At 47.6% G+C, this 27,796-nt stretch overlaps 1 protein-coding gene across 1 annotated transcript; it reads left to right on the top strand.

Moving 5' to 3' along the window:
• Window positions 1-1,682: 1,682 nt before the first annotated feature.
• Window positions 1,683-5,945, top strand: LOC125941315 (uncharacterized). The gene is made up of 2 exons (XM_049658327.1): window positions 1,683-2,582; window positions 5,583-5,945. The coding sequence occupies exons 1-2, from the start codon at window positions 1,683-1,685 to the stop codon at window positions 5,754-5,756; spliced, it is 1,074 nt and encodes a 357-aa protein (XP_049514284.1). The 3' UTR covers window positions 5,757-5,945.
• Window positions 5,946-27,796: the final 21,851 nt, after the last annotated feature.

Raw genomic sequence — 27,796 nt, 5'->3', positions numbered from 1 at the left:
TTTCTAGATGTAGATGTAGAGCTTTCTACATCTAATGAGAGGATAACCTCTCATTATAAATAACGAAGCTGTAACAGGAAGCGGACGAGGACAAAGAACACGGTGCGAGCGCTAGACTGCTGCAGCTGCAGCTTTTTTCTTACCAGATAAATCGTTCATGGAACCTTATTATTGTGATTATATATACTTTTTTTCAAATTGCGATCATCTATTCATATCGGTCAAATATCTTCACAAAATTATCAAATTTATTAATCATCCATTTGTTCCTATAGGTGACAGTAAGTTCAAACCCCCGATTCCTGGCCCATCGCCCGCTGTGAGTACGTGCCATATCTTGGAGGCGCATCACAATCAATCAATCAATCAATCAATCAATTATTTATCGTGTCCAGGAACAACCATGAGGTCTAAGTGCTGGCGCACGCATACATAAGTAAAAGACAATAAAAAAACGGTCGGGGAATATCAGTAAAACAATACAATGAATAAAAATAACAATCAAAAAAAGAAAGAGTGTACATACGACAAGGCGCAAAATGAATACAAAAGAAATAGTGGAGAAGGGCAGTTGAACAATATGTGAAACTATGACACAACAACGCAAAGCTCAGAAGAGAACAACGACAACGAGTTGTGAAAAATGTCAAGATCATGAAAGTAAGCGTTATGAAGACTCTCGATTCTGTGGACGGTTGAGTATTGGTGATGACAGGCAGGAAATAGAAGGGTCTATGTTCCCTGGTGATCTTGCGCGGAATACGAAACGTGATAGAACTGAGTATCTGGGGGTACATGAGGATACCGTGAAGGAGTTTGAAAAGAAACAGAGGGTAAGCGCGATTACGCTGGCAGCGAAGTAAGGGCAATGACAATAATCCAACAGTGATAGAGACGCTGGCAGCGAAGTAAGGGCAATGACAATAATCCAACAGTGATAGAGCAAGGTCCAGTGTCCGTGTTAGCAGAGCGGTGATGATATATGCCTAGAAACTTTTTCCGGACCCGATCTATAATGTCACTTTGGATCTAGAAATGACATTCCAGACGACCGACGTCCATTCGAGTTGAGGAAGACAGATTGTTGTGTACAACTTGCGGAACGGTGTAGGAGAATTGAATTCTCTCGATAGTCTGCAAACAGAGCCAAGAGAGCGCATACCCCGCATTGCAACGCTTTTAGTATGAGCTGAAAAGTGTAAGATTGTATCAAAAACTACACCGAGACCATCGATTTCACGGCCCTTACACAATGGTACATAATAATAATAATAATAATAATAATAATAATAATAATAATAATAATAATAATAATAATAATAATAATAATAATAATAATAATAATAATAATAATAATAATAATACCTTCCCCCGAAAAATGCGCCTGTGCTCTTTGTACGGGTCTTTTCCAGGCGATATATCAATGTTTGGTTCGCCACGCGCCAATTTGCTCAGAAAAAAAAATATGTCGTTCTCATTATTTAAAATTAGCGCCACGGCCAAGTCATCGCTGCAGACACTTGCCTCCTTTGCAGCGAAGGAGAAGAAGAAAGAAGAAAGCATTCACGTGCGTCCGAAGTATACCGCTAAAGCCTACAGGACAAAACCTGAGCGACTCCACTCGTCTAATTTCGCCTTACGCGTTCTCCCAGCCATCGTAGCAGAACAACGCACGTCACGAGATGGAACAAGAGAACAGCACGGAGTACGTGGAAGAAGGAGCGAGCGACACAAGGAAGGAATATCGCGGTGAACGCGACATTACCGATGCATCGACCCGAAGCAGCATCGAGGACCGAACACCGCGGCTGACGCTTGCCTTCGGAGACAGCAGCTCAGACAGTGACCACGAGAACGATTGCAAACAGCGAGGCACGGGGCAAGACGGCCACGGACACGACAGCGTCGGCCAAGTTCACGACGAGCGCTGCCCCGAGACGCAAGCCCGGGGTTCGCGAGGCAGGCGTGCGCAGAACAGACACGCCTCGGACGACGATGGATGCGGGAGTCGTCGCGAAGACAACGGCAAGTCGCGAGATGACGTAGACGAGGATGACGGAGACCCGGCCGTCAGGTTTCGCGTCGCAGCTGGAGGCAGGACAGACGCGAGGCCAGCGACGACCGCAGGACGGCTGAGGAGGCAAGCCGTGGTCGCTACTAGTTCGAAGACGACAGAAGGGTCGCAACCGGAGAAGCGCACGTCTGCCATCGACGACGCGAGCGAGGCTACGAGTCGAGCGCGTAGCGGGCCGCGTGCGAGCGAAGGACGATGGTCTTCGAGGTCCTCGAGGAAGAAGCGGCACCTCGCGGTTCCAGGAGGCGTCAGCCGTAGGGCGAGCGCGGCGACAGATAATCGCGGACGGAAGCCCCGTTTCGAAGAGACCGACGTCCCACGACCGGCATCGTCGCGAGAAGAGGGAACTCTGGCTTCGGGGCACGGCACATCCAGCCCCGTCGACGTCTCGCCTTCTTCGTCGTTTCTGGGTCGGGCCTCGGGTCGCTCCTGGTCGACGCGCTGCAGTCCGGCCCTCTTCGTCATCTCGGTCGTCTCGGCAGGCGTCTTCGTGTGCATGTCTTTTCAGGTGAATAATGCTTGAATTTTGAATTCTTCGGTTTTACGCGCCAAAACAAACATCTGACCATGATAGACGCCATAGGAAACTCGGGATTAATGTTGGGGTGAGTCTATTCTCCCGGAATCCGGGAGAATTTCTGAAACGAATTTCTCCATCCGGCTTCATCTACATGCGCGCTGCCGCGGCCGGGATTGAATCCGCGACCTCGTGATGAGCGATGCACCGCCATAACTGCTACCGTGGCAGTTTACAGGTGACTGCTGCCGCCACTGTTCACTATACATGCTATAACAACCAACGTTATTCGCAATTCTTATACAGTCGAAACCGCATATATCGAACCCATATATAACGAATTAGTGTGTACAACTAACAGCAGCAAAAATTCCCTTTGGTATATAATTCTTGGGTATAATTTTCGTAATTTTTGATTTTACATATGGAATTACCTATATGTCGAACTTTTTTTGTGATCTCCTTCAGATTCGATATATCAGGGTGCGACTGTAGTTCTCCCCTATGTGGCTGTCACATTCAGTTTCGCTGTACGCCCGCAGCTGTGGATATGGCGTTGAGCTACTGAGCACGGGTGCGATTCGCGGCGGCAGCAGTTTGATGGGAGTGGGAATGGGGGGGGGGGGGGGGGGGGGGGGGGGGGGCGTATGCGAAAAACGCTGACGTCCCGCGCTGTGGACGCAAGTTAAAAAGAGCCTCCCAGGTGGTTAAAATTAATCCAGAATCGCCTCACTGCGGCATCCCTTAGAACCCGCTGTGAATGTGAAGTGCCGGGACGTTAAATCGCATAATTTTTTTTTTAAGCGAATGTTGCGCACCTTCTCGGGAGTTTAACCTGTGGTCGTCGTCGGCTGTCCCACCCAGTAAGCTGGGCCGGTACCGGGGAGGGTGTACAATTAAAGCTTGGCACCGACCTCGGAAATTGTGTAATCAAAGAGGGTGACTTGGCGGGCCGATCCTGACTCAGGATCGGCTTTGCAAGTTAGGTCCTGAGCCAGGTTCGGCCAGCCAAATTTCATCAAGATAACGGCATTCCTGAGGCCAGTATAAGGTACGCGTCCTCGCTATGGTGTTGACGTGGTTTGTCACGTGGGCCGATCCTGGAGGCAGTGCGATTAAAGGCGAGGGCGGGCCGATACGAGAGCGCTATCGCAATGCAGTCGCTCGAGTGTTTGTTGAACGTGGTCCTAGCTTTGCCTTCTTCCCCGCGTCTTGACTTCGGTGTCTCGCCCGCTATAGACGTGGCGGTGTGTCTCTCACAGACGTGAAACACGGAGATAAAGCGAACAGCAGATCTGACGTTAGCGTGGAGGAGTTCGGCGAGGGAGCACTTGCGCATTGATGCTGTTTTATCTGTCTCAAATGGCGTTCATATAATAGTTCTCGTACCCTAAATGACATTTGTTAACGTCTCGCCTGGGAGGTGCGATCGATATATTTCTTGTGATGAGTGTAGAGGGCGTTTAACGACAAGCTTAATAGGGTGCGAGTTCGGGCGTTCATAGTAAACTTGCGAAAGCACATTCCTGACGAGACGTGTAAGTAAAGGCGCAAACGTTCACGTTTCGTACTTCTCAGTACATACGCCCTTCGCTCGCAGTTCTGCCTGCGCCGATAGACGAACATGGTCTCGTTTTTTGGAGAATGTGACGGACGCCGTAGAGAAACTTCGCGTCCACCAATTCCCACAGTGTGTAGGACTTTACATATACATAAAAAAAAAAGAATATGCTTTACCGGTCTAAGCGGCTTTAGTGTTTACGGCAAATTTTCACAAACATTTGCCTTCCACGCCATTCACCGAAGGTTACTGTTGTCTACGTTCGAGCGGGTACGAGAAGGGAGCAGCGGTCGCGCTCGATTACATTCGCTGTATGGCTGAGTTCGCAGCGTCCGGCCGCTCCCAGGTGTCAAAACGTGCGCTCCCACCAGTCCTTCAAGCTTCCCGCTGGATGCAGCGAAAATCTCGTCAGCGACGAGATTAACGCTGTGAGTCACGTCCATTCTCGTGCTGGCTCGTGGGAAAGCGTCGCAACTGCGGCTTCGCGAACCTCCCACGGCGCCCGGAGAAACGCCTACCCATACGCACTTAACCACGCCTCAGTGCTTGCGCTGGTCACTGAGATAACTAGCGCAATGCCGGTTTTCTAGACAGGTGATTGCATGGCACTCGCGTTTTTTTTTTTCCCTCTCTGTCTTGTGTGCCCGCCCAGCGCCCTTCATTCATTGATTCATTCGTTATTATCCGAAACATTGTTTATTCACCTATTCCAGAAGGTTATCATTTGGAAACATTGGTATTATTCACCTATTATCCGGAACATTGTTTCGCACACCTCTGCGTTGAACCATGCTTAAGTATGAGAGACATCGTTCAGAATACTTTAACATGGTTCTAGGTTTATGTGTGTGAAACAGTTCTCCCGGATAAATATGACATGTATGTGGAACACTTCCGCATATAACAGTGGTTTTTCCAACGGAACACGATTTCAGGTATTTAATTATGTTTGCGCACTTAAAAAGTGAATTCCAACGTATAGAGAGCCGTTCCATATACGCCGTTCCACTTAAGCAAGTGCGAAATGCCTGTAAAGATTTCCCGCTTATAGCTGGAACCTAAGTGGAACGAGAGTGCTATTCCACTGCAAGTATTGACAGCTTAAACTTGACGTCACGCACCACCTTATCACCGTTTTGGGGCACCAACATGGCGACTACGAGCACTTCAGTCCGATCCATCTTATTGAAAGCTTTCACGTGACGTTACGGACCCAGCTTATCATCGTGTTGGTGCACCAACATGGCGGCTACAATGACGTCAGTGCAAGAAGCTAAGGCATGGCGAAGTGCTTCAGCGTCGAATAAGCTGATGAGCTTAAAGGCGTTCCTCCTGTGTCTAAATCATTGCTTTGTCCCGTCTAAACTTGGTACCGGTTAACGATGTTCCACAAATGACAGTTAGCCACGTGTCTCAATTCGGTCTTACAGGTCTTCTCGGTGGTCCGCACACACGGCGCCCCCGAAGAAGACTGGGCCGTTCAGAACAGGACGAGCGAATCGACGGCCGACCAAGCTCACCGAGCGGCGTCGGCGTCGCCCGCCGTCGCCGCGACGGCGGACGACGAGGACTTCCAGACCGCTGCAGGCACCGACGTCGAATGACGCTGCGCGTCGTGCGAGTCGTCACCCTGATCCCTTGCGAAACTCTTGCCGGGATAACGTTACTCGAGTGTTTGGCGAGATTGTGATGTTTAGGCGAAGATAAGGAACTCGGCTTCGCCGACGATCGCGGTGCACTAGTGTAGTCGCGAAGTTGAGGTAAACATAAATGCTCAATTTAGATATCGCTAATGAATGGTTCTCTGCGCATGCGTGGCGGAGTTTTATGGAATGTATTCGTAATAAACTTCGGTTGTAAGTCCAGCGTTGGTCCTGTGCGTTTCTTTTTCTTGTGCTCGCGTCTGCAATTGCGGGAACCCCCTATACAGTCATCATGCACCAACTAGCCCAGCAAACCACACTAGTAATGCATGCGCCTCGGATTGAATGCAGTGTTGGGCACTTAATGCGAGTAGATGGCGACAAATCGCGGGCACATTTCAATGACGCTAATACGCGTTGTGTGTATGTTTCAAAGGCCGCCGAAACCCGAATTATTAAATCAGACATTTTTTTTTCTATTCCAGTTGCAGGCTGTTTCCTTCTCGAACGCGGTGACATTGATTGGATTAATAGTTTCCGTCTAATGCTCTGGTATTAAGATAATTCTTCTCTGCACGAAAACAGATATATGTCCTAACTAAAGCTCAAACGACACCAAATACCAAAATTATATCAGTTCATACTGGTTAAGTATTCTCTCAAAACCAAGGTGGAAACTCGAGCTAGATCCTCTGTGTGTCTTAAGAGGAAGCTTTAGCTGGGGGCAACTCCGATTGCGCCTATTCAAATACATTAAAAACTGAAAATTTCTTTTACGAGACAACAGCTAGACCGAGTCGAGTGACAAGTGTTGCATTTGCGAGGAAATGTTAAATTCTGGTGACTCTGTGATGCAGAAATTCAGTTTAGGACCTGGTATTTTTGGGGCCCGGAACAAACGTGTTAAGCACAGACATGCTAATCTCAAATCTTGGTAACTGTGCTTATGTAAGGGCGCAACTGGTGGAGCATTAAGGTTAGTTATTCTTGAAACGAAGCGCCCTCGTCCAGCTAAACATTCCCAAAATATTAATTAATGCCTCAAAACTGTTTCGCCACGCAAGAGCACGAGAGAGCAGAGCGAAAGAGCAGGCTTTAAAATGCCTTTTGATATACTGATATAGCTTTGGAATTGCTGGTCTTCCTGGAAAAAAAAAATACCGTAAATATCTGGCGAACACTATTTGGAAACGTCACGTGTGCATAAAGAAACAAACCCATTCGAACGTAGTATACGCAGCTCAGTATTCCATTAAATGAGTAATGATTCATAGATTCGCAGTTGTAGGAACTATACCCCACGCTTCTAGCTCGTAAGAGGATGGCATTAGCAAGCATTAAAGCTGGGAAACAAATTTATTTACGTTGGTTTAGCAATGCCGCACTTTTGGGCGTCACTGACATCTTCGTGACGTCATGATACAGAGCAAAATTAGCTGACGTCGTTTAGCAGTAAGGCTGCATATGATGACGTTGCTTTTAAATAGGCCCGCGTTTCTTCTGGCCACGCTCGCTTGCGCGACAGCCGCTCCAATTTCTGGAACGGAGCGCGAGCCAACGCGTCACGCCCTCATGACACGGCCACCTTCGGTAATGATATGTCTGACATCCGGATTGGCTAAAATTCTTTTTTACGAAAAATTGTTGCGTAAGAAGTTTTTGTGAATTCGGGCCCTGGTTCTTAGAAACAAGTGTCATGATGTATTATTTAGGACGCTGTGACGCTTACGGGTATTTGTTTCAACGTTTAAAGAGCTTGTGCCTTCATACAGCGCAAGAAAAAGCACGCCGACAGCGTTTCCTCAAAGCCACCCATACGAACGTAACTGAATGTACAGGGTCGACCACATCTAAGGTGAACCCCTCATTAGTATTCAAGCCGGTAAAACTACAGCGTTTATTCTACTTCACGAGTGAAATGTTCGTTATACGATGTGTAATCATGTCGATAAACACAATAATGATTTTTCGAATTATGTACTGAACATCAGCTTCTATGATGTCTTGAATACTAATGAGGTGTTCACCTTAGATGTGGTCGACCCTGTACGTGGAATTCACGCGGAGTTCTTACGAGCGTCACAAGAATGGTACGGAAAACGTACGCAATTGTCGGACAGCATAGAGAGTGGTTTTAGTAGGGAGTGTCAGTTTCCCCTTCTATCTTCTTTCAGAGGCTCAGTTTCAATGCGCGTCATAGAACCGGTTTGCGACGGATATCGAACGTCGGACGAACGAAGCGTAACCAGGAGGCTGGCGTCCGATGAAGAAACAGTCTTCGCGTCCACTGGACGCCGCTCGCGTAAGCGGAAACGTTTGTTCTCGGAAGAACCGGGGCACTCGAGTGGCTCGCGTTGGCTCCGTCTCGGCTCGGATGCACGATTCATTTCTCTAATGGCAGGGGAACGGAGAAGGGTCGCCGGAAGGGGGCAAACCACTTTCTCTTCTTTTGCTTTTTATTGCCCATTGTTGGGAAGAGCATCGCCGGCGGAGTCCCGTTTTTATGCACTCCCTCTATAGAAGGGGAAAGTAATAAAGCGCCGACCCCGGTGTAATGTTTGTTTGCCGGGCCCGCGGCATGAATTTATGCCCCATAACCCCGCGCGCCGAAGAGAAGGGGGGAGCCGCGGTCACGCTAAATGCTCGGTCGGGATTGCAGGCACGCAGGCGCGGGCCCCTTGATCCCCCGTCGCGAGTGAGACGTGTACGTGGGAGACGCTCACGAAGACGACGGCGGAGGCTCCCGCAAGGAGTATAGCAACCGAATAACGATAATATATAACAAGGAACTTGGATGGCTTATAGGCCCTCTTTGCGTTTCAGGCTCGTATACGTCGACCTAACCTAACCAGGCCTCTCGTCGTGATACTCATTATGCACGATCGTCATATTTTTTCTTCTGTTTTCGAAGTTCATCTCTACTGATGCTATGATACTTGTGTTGGGGCCGGGGGCGAAGTACTGGCAACCGATCGAGGCCCATAAAGGGGCCCATGCGGCGTGAATAAGCGGTTACTAGCAGGACACCAGGCGTGCAGGTGACGGGGGATGCGAATTCTTTCCGAGTATATAATAAGAGTAATGGCTCCTCGGTCGCCACCATTTTGTGAAGACGGAAGCATTCGCTTTGTCTGTGTCTGCATACACGTCACGGTACATAGAGAGAGAATAACAAATTGAAAAGATCGCGGAAGCTTATCTGTGAAAGCCGGCTGCAAGGAGAAGCAAAAACACCGTGCAAAGCGTTTTTACAAATGGACCACCGTGCACATCGTGAGGAAAGAAGCCCGCGAATACACGCAGAGTTCCTCGAGCGGCCAGTCGGGCTGTAATATCGCGTGTATTCGCGGGCTTCTTTCACGATCGGAAAAACACTTTTCTGTAGCACGTATTGAGCAACATGAAGCTGTATCGCGAGTTTCTCATGTTGCTGCAAAATTTGCTCATTGACACTTTTCATCTAACTATTATATTTTGAGAAGTTGATTAATTAATTAGGACTAATTATATCATTAACCGGAATGAAAGAAATAATCCGAGTATCTCCAAGCGACGGCAAACAACATTGCCTTGGTTCTGTCCAGCTACGTGGCATTTGCATATATTTAAATAATGGTGCATGATACATTCCAACTCTCATACCATACAGCGTACATTCAAAATAATGGAACCGTTCACTTCCTTGTGGTGAAAACAATACTTCACAAACGTTTCCACGTAACGATACATGCTTGAGCAAAAAGTATAAAAAATTCTCCTGCTACTCAGTGACTGACCTCACAGCTAAGCACTGAAGTGCGCATCACGCACAAATATGTTGCTGCAAATATGCAAGTTAAACTAAAAATAAGAATTCATCTCATGGCAACAGTTGCTAAAGCACGCATGGCGGTACACATACAGTTGATAACCATTTAAACTCTCTTATTGCCAATTTAGCCAAAGGGAAATTTCGTTGCAGTCGGCCTTTAAGCTGCGCTGGAAAAATATTTGACCACACAGCGATGCGTTCTCGGAAAACATCCCGTGTTAGGATTACAGGACGTCAATGGCTCCACGAAGTGCGCGATTAGGGGACGCAAGCTCAGAAGCTTCTCAGACTGCGCGATTGCGAGACCTTTGACTATGCGTGGTATGTCGTACTAATCCCCCAGTAGGAGGCCAACTACTTTATATATATGCGCTCGTAAAACGGATCAAATGTCGCGTCCTTGCCTTCTTCTTTTTCACTTATGAGCGTGCATGGCCGATTCTCGCAAACGTCATCTCGATGAAATGCGGGCCGAACGTTCCGAGAACGCAACTCCGCTCGGGATTTGTGCCGACGCCATCTCATGTTTACGACCAACGAATTCAACGGCGGCAGCGCGCGACAATTCATGACCACAGCACGGAGAACGAAAGCTGTCATTTTCTAGGCGATGCAACAATGTTTTACAAACGCGACATCGTGGAAACGTGCGATTCAGCGCTGCGCGAACGGCAACAGCCTCGTAAAGTGCGAACGGCGTGAGGGAGAGCGGTTAGTTCAGTGAAAAAAAGTCGTATTTCATCGAATAAACGCGTGCATCGCTCGTGTGATTCCTAGTTGATTTTATGTCCTAATAATTTATTTTTCTGGTGCAGAAAAAGGGATAAAATTAAAGCAAAAAGAATTGGCACATTCAACTGTAGTTCACCTCTATACGTAATGCGTAGCGTTCATAATTTGTAGAGGACGGTTGTATGAATAATGTTGAATGAATGACGTGGTGGAACGGTTACGTAGAGATTATAGGCGGTAGTGTATACGTACAAGACAGAATGTTTGTAATGGCACGATAGAACATTGAAAGCGAACTAAAACCCGGTGGGGGAATACCTAGAGGCACCAGTGCACGCACCCAGTCACCCTTGTGGCAGATAATAGACCTCTCCTGGGGTACGTCACACCGCACCGGCGACGTCACAGCGTGACGTCACCGACGCACGTGCGGTGACTCTGGTTGGCAAAAAACAGCCGCCGCCGGCTTTCTGCGTGGTGCAGTCGCGCTTTAGTTGGTGCAGGTGGGCGCCACGTGGACGCGTGTTTTTATTTCTTCTATTTATTTTTTTATTTTTACGTGAACCTCTACAATTCTCTTGCCAGCCAGATTAGCATTAATGTGTGTATGAGAACATCGGCGTGTGGTAAACTGCATGATGAAAATGTGGCGACGCTGGCCTTTTTTTACTTGCGAACATGAACCACTTGGTGGTGGTCTGCGATGGATTGTGCAATGAAGAATACCGGCTTTTCCATGGATGTGTGCCACATTTGTTGTGGTAGAGTGTGCGGCGAGAACAGCGACGATATCGGCTCTTCTTAGCGTAGGGAAAGGGACCACATTATGTGTGTGTGTGCGCGCGCGCGTGGTGTACTACGCGATAAGCAATACATCTCGCGTGCGAGACTGTGGACGCGTGTTGCGTGTAATAAAACCAGTCGTAGTGATCAGAATCCGATAGAACTTCAGGAACCGTAATTATTGAACAGGTGAGATTGAATGAGACGCGATGATTAGTGAGCGCATGTATTTCGGGGCCATTCGCGCCGTGCGCAGAAAAAAAAATTATCGAGTGAGAGGTATGGCTACGAATGAACTTCTACGATGTTTTGACCGCTGCCGAAGCTGCGTGTATACATTTAACAACGGGGAATGCCCTAAAGGCAAGCCACTGAAATTATCATGATTTAACGCAGATCTCACGGGTCTTAAGTAAAATTCAACTTTCTTTTTTTTTTTCGTTATTGGTGCATTCACTTTCATGGTACGGACTTTATGCCGTGATGATGCACATAAACATGCAAAACTTGGGTCTTGTAAAGTTGAGATCAGCAAAGTGTGCAGCAGACACAGCGAAGTTAGCGCGCAACGGATTATGTACTTATGTAAGACTTTGCTTTGTACATTCACATGATCGAGACTAATAATTAAAATTAAATTATGGTGTTTAACATCCCTAAGCTGCACAGCGGCTTATGGGGGACAGTGTAACGAAAGGCTCCGGATTAATTTTGTCCACCTAGGGTATATCTTACCATGCTCCTAAAGCAGGGTAATAAGTTTTTCTGCATTTAGGCGCTGCTACTTGGTACGGCTCCACTGAGCCGCCATGTAGTTGTAGACGAACTTCATCTTGTATATCGTTTGGTACAGTGTAAATGGGGCGCAAATCTGTGCATTCATGACAATGCAATGCAAATTTGTGTTCGAAGACCACTCATTTAAAGAAGTAGCACTTTGCCACCGTGAAAATGGGCATAATCTGTGATAAAATGTTCGTTTTCGAGGAGTAATACATTTGTGTGGATGTTTTATCTACGGAAGAGGCGCACTTTTACGAAATCACCACACGCTGACTTACGGGAACCATGCACTCGGCAACAACGCTATACGTTGTGTACCGGTAAAACGGAGCCGGTTATACTTCCTAAGCACAGTTAGGAAATGATGGCACTTCAAAAAATCGCAATATGCCGGACTTACGATCGCGGCAGTTCATATACAAGCAGCGCTCTTCTGCAGAGAGAAGAGGTCGCACGAACGTTTTTTGCCAACCAGCGCCCGCGTCGAAGGCGCGGCACAGGGGAGGGGCCCCTGCAGTGACGTCACGCTGTTTGCAAACAGGGAGAGGTCTATTGTAGACTGCACTATCACCGGGATCGGCTCACCAAAACAACGACACCAATAGGCTCGCCCACCAGAAAGTGGCTGGACTCGGAGGAGAATCCTTCGCGCATTAAAAATGTGCCGATCCAACGCACATTATGCAATCGATATGTATATATGTGAAGAGAAGCTTTCTTGAAACGGTCAACTAAATACTATAAAAGTGGTCATCTTCCGCACCGTGTTTTGCAGGACAGAGGTTACATGCCTGCCGTGGAAGGTGGCAATAGCAACTCAACGTCATAGAGGAATGACGCGCTTAAAGGCGTATGCTTGTTGTAGTGAGGATGCTTAGGCTGTATTTGCTGTGTCATTGCGTAATTCCGTAGATAACAGAGTCGGCCAAGGGCACATCTGATAGGGGTAGTACGGACGGCTATACATAGGATATAAACCGATTCGTTATACAAGTGCTGTCATTTGAGTAAGCTGCTCGAGAAGACAACAGCAGGAGCCGCTATGGTCAGCAAAGTCTGAGATGGTTCGCCTATAGAAAGCTTCGCTCTACATGAAGTAGAAACGCGTCTTGACGCGTGTATAGTAAAAAAAAAACACCCTTCCCCTACCGGAAAATGGGGGTAAGCGAAGCTTGACCTGGGTGCACCTGAACGAACCATGATGCGATGGCTGCGATGGAGAGAACGACGTCACTGACGGTATGACCGCAGTCCGCCGTTGTCGTTTGCGTTCGATGTCTCGAGTTTGCTCGGCGGCGTGGTTAGCAGCATCCGCCCGCCATTGCCACTTGCGATGCTTGAAATTAAATTGCTTCAAAACTAAATCTCTCCGTCACGTACGACAATGAATGGCTCATGCCCCCTCAAGCAATGGCTCATATCCCCGTAAACGCGTCCTCCCCATTACGACGACAGAAGAGCAGTGAAATTCTACGCCGAAATTATGAGCGGCAACGCAGCCAGCTGTGGAAGCAGACGACGACGAACGCGGGAGCAGTGGCACGAGCGCGTGCCGAGCACGAGCGCAAACCGAGGGGCATCAACGAGCAACGTTTTTAGATTACGGTGTCAACGAGCCAGCTGCGGAAGAATACGACGGCGCTCGAGCCAATGCTGATAATGATAGTTTTTTGCGTACACGGGCGCCACCGAAACATGTGCCTGTTAACAAACTCCGCTTGAAAACCAAGCTGATGCCTTGGGAAGTGCGGACCGTCGCCGTTTTGCTTTCGGGGCGACCGCACAAGGCGTTACGACACTGCGCCATGGGGCACCCGAATACCGAAGTCTATAAGAACGGCGCAGCGGCCTTCAACAGCGGATTCCAGCGGCTCTGAGAGGTACGTTATATATACGACCGAGGAGATCGGAAGCTGCTCTTCTTATCGCCGAGATTCACGGCGTCGCGACAACAGTTGGGCCGGATTAACGGCGTTCCCCGCATCGATGGCCGAAACCCGCTGTCTCGCGCATTGGGTTTTTTTTTTTCTTTTTTTTTTCTTTTTTTCTTTTTTTTTTTTTTTTTATGGCCGTCGCTGGCCGAAGGCAGAGCGCGGAGAGCTGCCGATGGATCTTGCTGGAAACGGTTATCTGGAGTATCGGACAGGAAGCGGCGTTCCGCGTGGAAAACGAAACTATGGCCAAGGCAGCCACGTGTTACGCAGGAGCATTGGGGAGTGTTGCACAACGCAAGGAGATTAGTACGCGAATAGAATGCTCTTTGATCAAGTGTACGACGGGACTGTTCATGAAGGTGCTCGCCCACACAGGGCAGCTGGGAATGGCCCTGTTCTTATTAGGCGCGCGCTGACTGTATGCATTTTGTACGTGTATGTTTGCAACACTATTTATCAATGAAGTTCCATGGTTAATGCAAGTTATTGCACCTAACATTGTATATACATATATAAGTGCTTCCTGATAACTGCTTCTTCGACTGGTATTCCATGCAAGACATTTCAGCAAATACTGAATGGATAATAAACTGATACTTCACTGATATATAGTTGCGTGGTAATTAAAGTTAGGACCTTTTTTGTGATGCTGCGTAACGTGCTATACTTATTCTTTTATCTCTTGTTATTATACTTTCTAACCCCCTCTTTAATGTATGCTTGCCCTGATATTACTATAATTAGTAAATAAATAAATAAATAAATAAATAAATAAATAAATAAATAAATAAATAAATAAATAAATAAATAAATAAATACATAAATAAATAAATAAATAAATAAATAAATAAATAAATAAATTATTAGAGAAGGAGTGAAGGTGTGTGAAAGCCCGTAGACGGAAGTCATGGGCCACTATTAATTGCTTCACTAACGCAAGTTAGTATCTGATGATGTTCATACAGCTAAACGAAAGAAAACAAATGTCATTATTTCGTCATTTTAGTGCATTTTATAGCGACACAACGACGCCGGAGGTATGGCACGAATCTTCCACACATTGGCATGGAGAGAGGATAGCATTGAACAGAGGATGCAACCGCCAGGGTGCACTAAAATGTCACAGTTTCGTGCAGAGATAGCACGCGTTAAACAGCCACAGGACTCGCAACACGACACCTGTAACGGAGAAGTTTAACAGAACGAGATGAAACAAATAATTAACTATCCATGGAAAGTCACTCAAGGCTTCATAAGTTACTCCTGTAGTATCTACGTCAACTGGAACAGTAAAAAAAAAAAATTGTAGAATACGAGGGGGAATTGCTAAGATGTCCACTGGTGCTATAATGCGAGCGCGTGAGATGACAACGACAAGACGACGACGGCGACTACAGTAACCTCACGTTGTTTCTTGACTTTCATCTCGCTTGTCCACGCCCCCGTCTCCGCGCAGCTTCAATTGGTCTCAGTGCTCTCGCCACCTATAAAAGCCTAGCGCGAATCTCCGAGGTCAGATCGCCCAGCTCTGAAAACCGGGGTAGATTTCGCAAAAAAAAAATTAGCTATCGTTAAAAAAGAAAACAGAAAAGAAATCGGGGTAGCTTGAACTAGTGGCGCAAGGCTAAAGACATAGCGGAGCTGATCTGTTTCTAGCTGGTCCTGGCTGTACGAAGTGATGCTAACTTATACGAAGTAATGTCAAGTGATGCTACGTTATACGAAGTGTATAAGCATTTCCTCGTGGTCCGTGGCATCGGGAGAACGCCTCGCGAAGCACTTGCAGTCCGAGCACACGTAGGGAAAATGTGGCGAAAGCTGTGCACAGTGTACGGGCGGCGCGCAGCAGACGACACGCCGGGATGACGTCACGGCGCATGCGCAGTAGCGCGCAGCTAGTGGGAGCTCGGCCGAGCCGTCGCCAGAGGCGCCTACTGCAGTCACGGACACCGCGAGCGTTCGGCTACGGTGGCTAGTAGTAGCTCGGCGCTAATGCGGGGAAACGGAGAAGCGTGGATGGCGTCGGCAGCACCTACGTCCGCGGAAGACGAGATCGGGAGCTGCTGTTCTTGCCTCGTTTGTGCTGCTACAATTTGTTTCTCTCTCTCCCGAGCATAGCGCGCGACGCTCCGCGAGGTGATTGCTAGGCAACGCAGTGGCAGGCGGCACACATTAAGGCCGGCTTTAACAACTCCGCTGTTAAAAGTTATCCTTGTATCAACCACAAACGCAGCGACGTCGCGCAACCGTCTTGTTACTTTACTCTCCCTGACTTTCACGTCAAGGGATCAGCATCAAGAGAGCCGTCGTCTGCATTCCCATACGACAGCAGACAACCGGGCGGGAAAGTAGTCGTCTGCGTCTCGTATAGGAGAGCAGAAGACAGGGTAGGCACGTAGAATATGACTGGTGGGAGCTCGCCTACATCACAGACAACCGCACGGAGAAAGAAGAAGACGTCGCATCGTTCAAAAGCGTCTCCGCCCATGCCGGTGGGTCGCGAGCATTCAGGCATACGCTTGCCTCTTGACAAATTCAGGCCAGCGGAAAGCGATTAAGACTGTCGGGCGCGCAAGCGGGCGTTTGCATGCCTCGCCGCTATGCGCCCCCATCTTCCACGACTTTGTAGATACAAGCGCGCCTATGCAGCACGTGTGCGCGCGCGTCCTCCGTTTGTGCTAGAGTGCTTGGTTCGAGGAACGAGGAAAGAAAGACCCATCGACGACGCAAGATTGAGCGGCTTCGACCTCAACTTTGTATAAAGAGGGCTGTCACGGGGTGCGTTACAACACTGGCCGTAGACAGCTAAGTAGACAGCAGAACGGACAGCACGGCCATCTCAAGTCTCGTTCCAATTCCGACGAAGCCGGTAAACAAGACGAATTCGTGAAGGCAGCGTAATAGACGAGGACGTTGCAGCCTATTTTGCTGTCCAGATAAGCTGAATGCTTAGCTTGCTGCCTGCAATCTTGGCGAGGAGTTGTGTATGCCTTCTGTGTACGTTCTGTGTATGACATGTTAAGAATCTGGCTATATATAGGACATCGTACGGCGGTCAATCGGTTGATTACCGGACCCCTGGGCTTTTAAATGTCTACCCACAATTATTCAACATTGCATTAATCTAAGTCGTAGTTCTAGTTCAAATGCAAGTAAGAACACCTAGCACACCCCCCCCCCCTCCTCCCCTACCGATAAAATAAATTGTGCGCCACTGCGTCAGAGGACTCTAACGAAGACCGGGCTCCAGTCGGCACGTTAGTTCAACGTGCACTTTGTGTGTCCTTTCCAACAGAGAAGGGGGGAAGGGGTGTCTTGGTTCGTTTTAATCACACACAAACGCCTTCGCTACTGAACTTTGCCTTCAATCTCTCAGCACTAATATTACCTATACTAGCAATACTGAATAGACCGGCCGAATGTGTCGTCAGTGCTCAGAGCTTGAAACGCTTTCCGTATACGCGAAACTTAATTACGTGCTTTCCGAACCGGAACGGCAGTCTGTACTCGTGCCGTCGGATCAGGAGACCACTACAGTTTAGTCTTAACTTACTAACAGCCTTAACGATCAGTGTCCCGAGCAAGAGACAAGCGCGTAGCCATTCGTCTGTCAAACTCCGTTGCGACATGCACGCGTAAACCGCGCCTCTTGCGACACGAGTCGTAGTCTAGACACAGCCGCAGGCTCACTTTCGAAGCCGGCGAACTCTGCAGCGTTCTAAGTGAGGCAATTTACACCGGCTGTGTCTCACACTTAGCTCTTTCCTTCTCTCCACCGCGGCTTGTTGCTATAGCCGCGCACTCTCGCACGACAACGTCGAGTTGCATTGCTGCAGATGCAAAAGAAGTGTGGTCACCGCGCCGCCTTTTAGCACGCATTCGTTTAAATGAACGAGCTACGTCGGCACACGTATTGGAAAGGAATTGGAATTGTAAAAAAAAAAAGAAAAAGAAACTGGCATAGCTTGCACTGGAGGCGCAGTGCTAAAGAGAAAGCGGAGCTGATGGGCTACTAGCTAGTCCTGGCTTTTGGGCTAGGCTACGCACTACCAAGTAATCTCCAACATTTCCCGGAAGTTACTGATTATTGATCGGTTATCGATTACCTATTGACTGGCTATCGCAAGGTATCGGCCACGTATTTGGGCTAGGATAAGCAATACAAATCATCCCCAGCATCTTCCAGAATTTATTAATTATTGATCTGTAATCGATTAGCTACTGATTGGCTATCGATGACTGACTAAGCTTAAGTAGGCCCAAGCATGCTAAGCTAGACTTAACCAGGCTCAACGTCGCTAGTTCACAGGGGTATGTCCCCTTGCGCTTGGACCCTTTCTGCACTGCCGCCAGGATCGGCCCACATTTTTTGTGGACGACTGGCGGAATAACGTCCTGCTGAAACAGCTCCGCTGTTAATATACAGGCGTGTATACTGTGTCCTGGAAAACGCAAAGAAAGGAACGACGACGACGACGCGGCGGTCGTGCCGGCGCCGCCGAGCGGACGATTTGCCGCGCGCGCGTTCCTAAAGAGCGCCCCCCGTGCGGGACGATCTGACGGCCACTTCGCCTCGTTTGCCTCTCTTGACTCACGCGATGCGCCGACGAGGCACGCGGGGCCGGCAGCCAGGGTGGCCATGCCGCGGGTCAAAAAATGCGGTCGTCCTCGCGCGCTCGCATTTATAACGGTCCGGTGTAGTTCCGCGCAACGGCGTGGATGATGCTGCCGCGCCGTATCTGCACCTCCGACGCCGACGCACTTACGTATACACCGTATACAAGCACGAAGTCAACCAGTGTGGCAAGGTAGACCTCGCTGGCAGTTCATGTCGGTAGTCCGTGATGCACTTCTGCGAAATAAGTGCCCCCTTTTTAGCCGGGACCTGCCTACAACTTGACGACGCGAAAAAAAAAAAAACAAATAACGTGAAGGCCTTAGATCTCTACGTTTCAAGGTCGCGTTGTGAGATACAGAAAGTCACGTGACTCAAGGAAGGCCACAAGCGAACCAAAGCATGTCCAATCGTGTATAAGAGATGATTAATGATTAGCAAAGTTAATTAATGATTGATTAGTGAATCGATTAAGGTGGAGTAAGGGCGATTAAAGTGGATTAAGGGGTATTCAGGAGGATTAAGGCGGACTAGGGTGCATTAAGGTCGATTAAGGTAGATGAAGGAGGATTATGGTGATTAAAGTGGTTTAGGGTGGATTAAGGTCGATTAAGGTTGATTAAATTGTATTAGGGTGGATTAAGGTGGATGAAGGAGGATTATAGTGGATTAAGGAGGATTAAGGTGAATTACAGTAGGCTTTACAAGGCTTTGGCTTTCGCGTATCTTAGGCGATAGCTAAGCACACCCGAGAATTGTTTTTAATTTTTAGAGACTATAACGTTTCCTCTGAAAAACAGCACAAAAGTAAGCAGTCTACATCAGCGCCATTCAAACCTTTCTCTCTTTATCATGAACATATAATAACCGCAACGTATCAGTTTTGAAACACCGAGTTTGAAACCTCTAAATGCTAATTTGACACGCTGAAACAAAGTTTCAGTCGTGGAGAGGTCCACGAAACCAATTACTAGCAATTATTAACTACACTAATTAATTTTATCTCGAAGAAATTTCGCTGTGTTTCTAGCACGAATGAACTTTCCATGCTTAAAATTAAACCTGATCACATTGTTCCAATTTTCCTTGACCTGGAATGGGGTTTGGGCTGTGAAAGGATAAAACAGATACAATATATAATGGTCCCCTGATATTATAAATGACTTAATATTCCATCCTGTATTTTTGTTTCTCTCTCCGACTGCTGGCTTTTCTTCCACGTTACTGCAAAATAAACATAAAACCACATTTCTGTGAAACGTTTTATTTGCTCGGGTCAGCATGGATACGATACAATAGTCCACCTACTGTTTTACTAGCTCAATGCACCGCGTTAACGTAACCTTCCGTTTCAATTCGCGAATTGGTGACTCCCAAACTCATCGCTGTGTCCGTGGCCTCACAGCTCATCAGCCGAGAAAGTCACACGAGCCCTTGTTCCGCTCGAGAATGGAAGCGAAGAGCCGCCAAGCTCCGAACGGATCAGGCAGACAGTTTCAGGCGTCGGCTCAGGGACGACAACTTCGCCAGGCTACTAGTATTGCAATATCATCACAGGGAAGGCCTCCGCGCGCGTGTGCGTGTGTGCGTGCGTGCGTGCGTCCGTGTGTATGTGTGTGTGTGTCCGTGTGTATGTGTGTGTGTGTGCGTGCGTGCGTCCGTGTGTATGTGTGTGTGTGTCCGTGTGTCCGTGTGTATGTGTGTATGTGTGTGTGTGTGTGTGTGTGTGTGTGTGTGTGTGTGTGTGCGTGCGTCCGTGTGTATGTGTGTGTGTGTCCATGTGTATGTGTGTATGTGTGTATGTGTGCGTGCGTGCGTGCGTGCGTGCGTGCGTGCGTCCGTGTGTCCGTGTGTCCGTGTGTATGTGTGTGCGTGTGTATGTGTGTATGTGTGTGTGCGTGTGTGCGTGCGTGTGTGTGTGTGCGTGTGTGCGTGCGTGCGTGCGTGCGTGCGTGCGCGTGCGTGTGTGTGTGTGTGCGTGTGTGCGTGCGTGTGCGTGCGTGTGTGTGCGTGCGCGTGCGTGCGCGCGTGCGTGTGTGTGTGTGTGTGTGTGTGTGTGTGTGTGTGTGTGTGTGTTGTGTGTGTGTGTGTGTGTGTGTGTGTGTGTGTGTGTGTGTGTGTGTGTGTGTGTGTGTGTGTGTGTGTGTGTGTGTGTGTGTGTGTGTGTTTCACACATTTATGATAAACAACTAAACAGCAATGCCTCAGGGCAAGCTTCACGAAAAAAAATAATTTCGACCACCTTCGGTTCTTTCACGCTCATACAAATCTAAAGCTACAAGCGCGCTCTTGTATTCTACCTTTACCGGAATGCAGCCACCGGGAACCGAATCCCGCGACCTCGTAGTTCAGCACCTGCCCGCCGTGTACCCCATATTTTTTTTTTAACGTAGCGTTTGCTTGCTAACATGCATTGTATCCTGCGCAGCAGCGACTCAGTAATAACGCGCTGCCTATCGTTCTTCCCACGGCACGCGCTGAGCACGTGACGATCCCTCCGGATGCGTGAGAATCAGCATGCATTTGCATGACGCAGACACGCTCGAAGCAGACGCATGGGTTCCTCGCCGGTTCCGGTCAAGAGAAAAAGGGCAAGGTCATATCACTGAAGCGACCGAGCAAAGTCACTCGGTTAGGCCAGGAACGCGCGAACTCAAAGCGAAAGTCATTAGTTGCTTGGCAATGAGTGCACGCAGATGTCGCTTCCTTCACGAAATAATTAAAGGAAAAACCGCCAGGAGGCGCCATTCGCAGGAGTGAAAGAATCTCTCGACCTTATCCGCCCACGAGCAAATTGCAATCGCTGCGACCAACAGCAAATGGTTTACGCTTGATGCCTAGCAGTGAAGCAAGGACCGTTTGTAAGTGCATGCCAAGGGGAAAAAAACAAAAACAAAAAAAGACAAAAAACCATGCAGGTTACGTCGAAAGCGACGCCAGGTGACGCAACCTACAGCGTGACTCGCCGCGCGCCACCTCGCGCATAATTTCGGCACGCGCGTGTAAGAAATGTCGAAGCGCACGCGACGAGTTAATGGGATTTTCGCGCGATGAGGATAAGGTGATTAACGAGCGAATTGCCTGCCGAAACAACACCGGGGCATCATTTGCGGAGTATGAAGCCAGCTGGGATGCTCGAAGGAGGATAAACCGATCGCCAGGTGAAGGGAGTGCGCGAGATATTTATTAAGGCCCGACGCAGCGTCCACGAAACTGTGTCGGCTATAATTTTCACGATAATTAGGCGAGAGCGATCACGTGTACGCGCTGACAACCGACGCGGAGTGCGCACGCTGGCTTCTCTGCAGTGCGTGATCAGCGATGACGAGTTGAAGGAAGCGGTTTCTACATGTTGTGCAGGTGACCTCTCTGCCAGTGCCCGGCATTTTTTTTTTTCGGCCTCTACACAGAACAGAATCAGAAAGAAAAGAAAAAAAAGCATTTTTTAGCATGTTTCTGAATTAGCTTAGTGCTTTCTTTGTTCGTGTACTAGGGTGCAGGCCGTTGTAATTCTTTTTGGGGTCGTTGCAATTACGATATTGTGCTTGTGTATGTATTTAGCTCCGTTGTTTGTATAGTATCGCAAAATTGTGTGTTGCTTAGTAAGAAATTGGGTACTGGGGAAATGGGCCGCAGAAGTGCCGGCTATATTAAGCGTCAAAACAAACAAAACAAAAAAATCCAGCGACTAAACGACGTAATAAACTAGGATAAACAAAACGCAGAACGAAACAAAGCCAGAAAGAAAATTCAGGCAGAACCCGTCTGATAACGAACGTTGACGTTAGCACGATTAGTACTGAAGAAATGTAGCGATCCAATGTTCATCGTCATAATCAGTCTATATTTATGTCCACGGCTGGACGAAGGCCTCTCCCTGCGATCTCCAATTACCCCTGTCTTGGGCTAGCTGATTCCAACTTGCGCCTGCAAATTTCCTCACTTCATCACCCCACCTAGTTTTCTCCCATCCTCGACTGCGCTTCCCTTCTCTTGTTATCCATTCTGTAACTCTCATGGTCCACCGGTTATCTACCCTACGCATTACATATGGCCTGCCCAGCTCAATTTTCTTCTCTTAATGCCAATTAGAATATCGGCTATCCCCGTTTGCTCTCTGATCCGCACCGCTCTCTTCCTGTCTCTTAACATTACGCCGAACATACCCGTATACTGCCGCCGTCGAAATGCGTCATGACATATGATGCGTGTACCCAGCCAGGTGCCTCTCTCGCGTTTCCATCTGAAGTAGCGTGTCCACCGCGACATCCACGCGCCGTGCGTGTGTGAATATACAGGGTGTCCGTCCCAACTATCATGCACAAAGGTTTAAAAATATGCAAATGCCACGTGGCTGGACAGAACCAAGGTAACATTGTTTGCCGTCGCTTGGAGATACCCAGATTATTTTTTTGCATTCCTCCTAATTGGATAATTAGTCTTCAGTAATTAATCAACTTCTCAATTTATTATAATTAAATGAAAAGTGTCAATGAGAAAATTGTAGAGCAACACGAAAAACTCCCGACGCAGCTTCATGTTGCGCAATACGTGCTACATAAAAGTGTTTTTCCGAGCGTGAAAGAAACCCGGGAATGCACGCGAAATTGCCGCGCGACTGGCCGCTCGAGGCCCTCACAGCCGGTCACAGAGGCGTGCTCGAAAAAAAAATTGATGCCGACTAAAATATACCATTAAATATTTTAAAAAAAAATTGATTGTCCTACAAGTGCATAACAATGCGTCTTGCTTTTCAATGAGACAGTATAACAGCACGTACGCGACAAAATAGTGTATAACCTTATAATTATTTGTAGCGTTGTTAAGGATTCTAAAATATGTTTTCGTTATAATGCAAGCAGGGACGCAAGTAGCAAACAATCGTAGAGAAATCGTTCCACTGAGTGGAATCGGAGGAATCGAGTGGAACAGCTCGGCCCCTCCAGGAATGGGAATGGGACAACTTTCACCATTGCGAGGAGTCGAAAGCAGTAGAATTTGGGGGGTATTTACACTCTCCGGAATGGAGTGGGAATGGAATGGAAAGCCGTACTCCGCAACTCTGACGTGTACTGTGACGAAGGAAAGCTCAAGTTTATGCTGTTAATAATTATTAACTAGAATACTATCATGGTAAGATGCTATATAATTACAGAGCGGAATGGTTACAGAAAACTTTCACTAATAATGCACCATAAACTTGAAGGATAGTGACGCTATAAGCCAGTTAGAATTACATGATATGTGCACGAACAAACAAGATCAAAGTAGAAATCACGCATAATGAAGCACAACCTTGAAAATTGTGCAATACTGCCTGTGCCACCCCTGACGTCACTTGAGTTACAGTTTGGAAGATGATCGTCCAGAGAGGTGTGCGTACAACAACAACACCAATAATAATAATAATAATAATAATAATAATAATAATAATAATAATAATAATAATAATAATAATAATAATAATAATAATAATACTGATAACTTAGTCCAAAGCTTTCCCCAAGACTTCCATTTACCCCTGCACTGCGACAGCGTACCCATCCTGCAATTCCACAATTATACAAAAAAAAATAAAAATAAAGTGCCTAAACACGTGCGTATCAAAGCGTGCTGGACGCTAAAAAAAAAAAAGAAATAATACCAATGCCAACGAGCATAAATATATCCACAACCGCGCTCGATCTCGCAACGATCGACACAGTCACACGGCTGCAAGAACGCACTACCAGCGTGAAGCAGCAGCCGCCTCTGCAGGGTAAACAAATCAAACCCTCGAGTAGCCAGGCAAGCAACGCGCTCCCGAGTTTGACGCTTGGGCGACGGCTCCGGGTCAACCACTCGAAAAGCCGACCGCCACGACGGCTCCCTGAATTTCGCGAACGCTGCTTCGGCATCAGCAAGAAGACGAGAGAGTTGACTCGAAGAATAAGGGGGAAAAAAACGAGAGACAAGAAAAACGAAGGCAAATATACGAGTTTTAAAAGGAGGCGATGCCTTCGGGAACCGTGTGCTTGTTTTTCGTCCTGCCCTGTTTATACTCCCGCGACGAGTGAAACGTGGGAGGAATGATGGAAGAAAGTATCCACGGATCGCAGGAAAGGAGAACAGCGAGAGGGAAACATGAGTGACTATCTATCGCAGGACTGGCATCGGAAGGAGCCTATAGAAAGCAAATACTAAAGGACACACTCGCACATATCGTCCTTGCTAATACATACACACGCAGAAAAACAAATTACGCACGCACGCACAAAGATAGAGAGAGAGAGAGAGAGAAACACAACAAACACAGACAAAAAAGCAAGCACACACGCACAAACAGATGCACGCAAAAAAAGAAAACACACAATAAAGATGTTATACGGTTCATGAAAGCTCGACCGAGTCCGGCGCGCGACGAAATTCGGAAACTTAACAAGGACAGAGTGTACGCAAACATGCACAACAACAAAAAGAATAATAATAAATAAATAAATAAACGGCAATAAAGGCAGATGAGAGGAAACCACGCTGAAACCTAAACCCAAACCCCAAACAGTACTTTGACGAGCAGATGACGGCCGTCCACGGGCGTTTTCCGATCACGGTTCACATTACAATTCGCTGTCTAACGAGAAACCGGATGGCCCGAGCAGACACAACAGAAACCGCATCCGACGCGCACAACGAGGTTGGGAGATGATAAAAACCAGCGAAGAATTCGAAATAAAAACAAGGCGAGAAGGATGGCGGCTTCGGAACAAGGTCGCTCTCTCAAGTGACACCGCTCTAGTTTTGCGACACTAGCCGTTCCAGGTCGCTCCCGTAAACCAGCCGAAATTGAGCGACGAGTTGGACATTCCAACTTCGGCGACCGGCGTCGGTCGCCCCTGCCGGAGACTGGAGAGACGCCGTATCCTTTAGGCGCGCCTGCATCTTCAATTCTGTCGCGTTTCTTTTCCTTGTGCATTCACGGGCTGTGTCTGGGATGCATATTGGCGTTTGTGTTCATCGCACTGGAAGTCTGTCTGAGAGATCACCGAGTTCTCAATCATACGTTGCCTCCTCCGACTTGACTTAACAACAGCGGCATAAATACGCTTTTTCTTTTTTACCTAGGAGGTTGTAAAAATGAGATTCCCTTCTTTGTCAATGGTGTTACAAACTATAAGCGGTGGTGTATCGTGTAAATAAATCACCGGGACGCCAGGGTGACCCTTCTTGAATAGCAGTGCGAGATTTCATCGTCAAAGGTGGGCAAACGACGTAACTCAAGTTCTCGACCTCACACCTCAATCTCGAATCAGATTTGATGACCTTGCTCAACCTCATCCAATGAGGTTGAGAGGCTTTCGGGAGACCTCGCCTCAAACTTCAGCGCCCGCCAGCGACCTCACCTCGATCTCACTTCAACCTCAATATTGAATCTAAGGTCGAGTCTAAACCTCAATCTAATAGTTTAAAGCCAGGGTCTTTATGTCAAATGCACTTACGTGCATTGCCAGCGCATGAAACTGCCGAAACAAGTTGCGGTGTTCTTTATATAGGTTCCCCAAAGCAGTGAATGATTGTGGTGACAAAAAAAAAAGTTAACCCTTTATGAAAACACTTTTTCAGTATGAGGCTTCAGCAGCCGATATGTATGTTGTGCGAGCGGGTGTTATGGCTTAGATAAAGAATTAACGCCTCAACGTAAACAGCTTTTATTACGACGTAAGAATTTACATCTAAAAAAAGTCGACTCATTAGTTCAAGAAGAGCAGAAACCCTTTTTAGCGGGCAGGTAATCGACAGTCTCATAAGGCGTTGCCGCAAACAAGTAGATTATTTCCTTTTCACTAGATCACATCACCGCTACCGGCCTATTTCTTTCAGCAACCGCATTCGCGCTGCCTTCAGTCTGTACCTTAGAACATTCTCGATGCAGCTACAATACCTATTCGCCCACGCCTATCCCTTTTCGGTGCGCCAGCTGTCAAAAACATTATTTCCACATAGCCAGATGATGCTGAAACTTCTGAGAGAAACTTCTTGGACACCTTGCATAACGGGAATATCTTGAAGGATTTTTCCTCCAGTATGTTCCAACAATCGACAGTCTTACAAAGCACTGCCACAAACCAAATAGCTTATTTTCTTTTCACTAATTCACATCACATCTTATTGCAATACACGTACTACAAGAATACGGCGTTGTTTCTTCCGCGTGACCAATGCCGCGAAAATGATCGGAAACCTCGTTGTGTGTTGCGCACAAATTATGTTCATTAAGATGGCGTTTATGCTTCACTGCGGCAAGTATAAAGGATTTTGACCTCACGAGGGGACCTCTTCAAAAATTCGAACTAACGCAACTTCAAACGCACGCCTGCGTGATTTTGACTTCACTGACGGCATTTTCAGCACTACCGAACATCACCTCAACCTCACCTCACTTGCTGAGGTTGAGGTTGAGATCGACCTCGTTAGATTGGCCACCTTTGGTCATGGTTGACTTACTCGAGAAAGCAACGTTGTCTTTATTTTTCCCTACAGCACTACACGCGTACATGCTGCTCCGGCACTGTCGCCTGTTATCTATAGACTTCACTTCAGACGGAGGTTTCATACCTCATGCATTATGGTTACTGTATTCGACGCAGTTCGTTTGCATGCACGCACGCACATATATTTATTGCAATGTAATAACACAACCAGTGTAGCGCGAGCTTTGAAATCGGTAAAGGAGCGATAAGTCAACTTTATCTGTCCTAGCCGTCAATATCAAAACAGGTTTGATCTGTTTCCCGTGAGAAACGCTTACGGATTCAACAGCGCCTCAGGCCACGAGCATGATGTTATGCAACCAGCAAGCAGGTGGCACCAGCGCTCCGATTGCAAACAATGCATCATTCGCCACCGTGACCACAGAGAAGGAATCTAGGATGCGACTGTGAAGCATCTTCGCTGCCGTAACAGCCCCCTTAAAGTGGTCAGTGCAAACAGTGCATTTAAAATGGGGTGGAATGCGAACGCGCTCGTGTACCTGTGCTTATGAAAGTGCAAGTTGTAGTGTAAGTGCAAATGGCTCTACGTAAGTGCAAGTCAGATGACCTCACAGTGGTCGTACTGAATGTGGAGCAATCCACTGCGGCATCTCTTATGACCCCTGTGCTGATTTATTAGTATTAATAACCGTGCTAACGTATAAAAAACGCTACACATAAAGATTCGACGACGCCCGACCCGCCACCTATAACGTCCACACATTGATGAGAGCGTCGTCAAGGGATTGTACCTTGAATACAACAACGTCTCCCCGTGCTTTGACGTACCGCACGCAAGGTCCCTTTTGCTCAAGTTGAGCGCCGAGCTCGTTGAC

This window comes from Dermacentor silvarum, chromosome 11 (genome assembly GCF_013339745.2).
Source record: "Dermacentor silvarum isolate Dsil-2018 chromosome 11, BIME_Dsil_1.4, whole genome shotgun sequence".
Taxonomy (NCBI): Eukaryota; Metazoa; Arthropoda; class Arachnida; order Ixodida; family Ixodidae; genus Dermacentor; species Dermacentor silvarum.
This window is presented reverse-complemented; position numbering and strand designations above follow the sequence as displayed.

Coding starts and splice junctions, on each gene's coding strand:
- LOC125941315 (XM_049658327.1), top strand. CDS start 1,683: ATGGAACAAGAGAACAGCACGGAGTACGTGGAAGAAGGAGCGAGCGAC. Junction 2,583..5,582: donor TCGTGTGCATGTCTTTTCAG/GTGAATAATGCT, acceptor TCGGTCTTACAG/GTCTTCTCGGTGGTCCGCAC.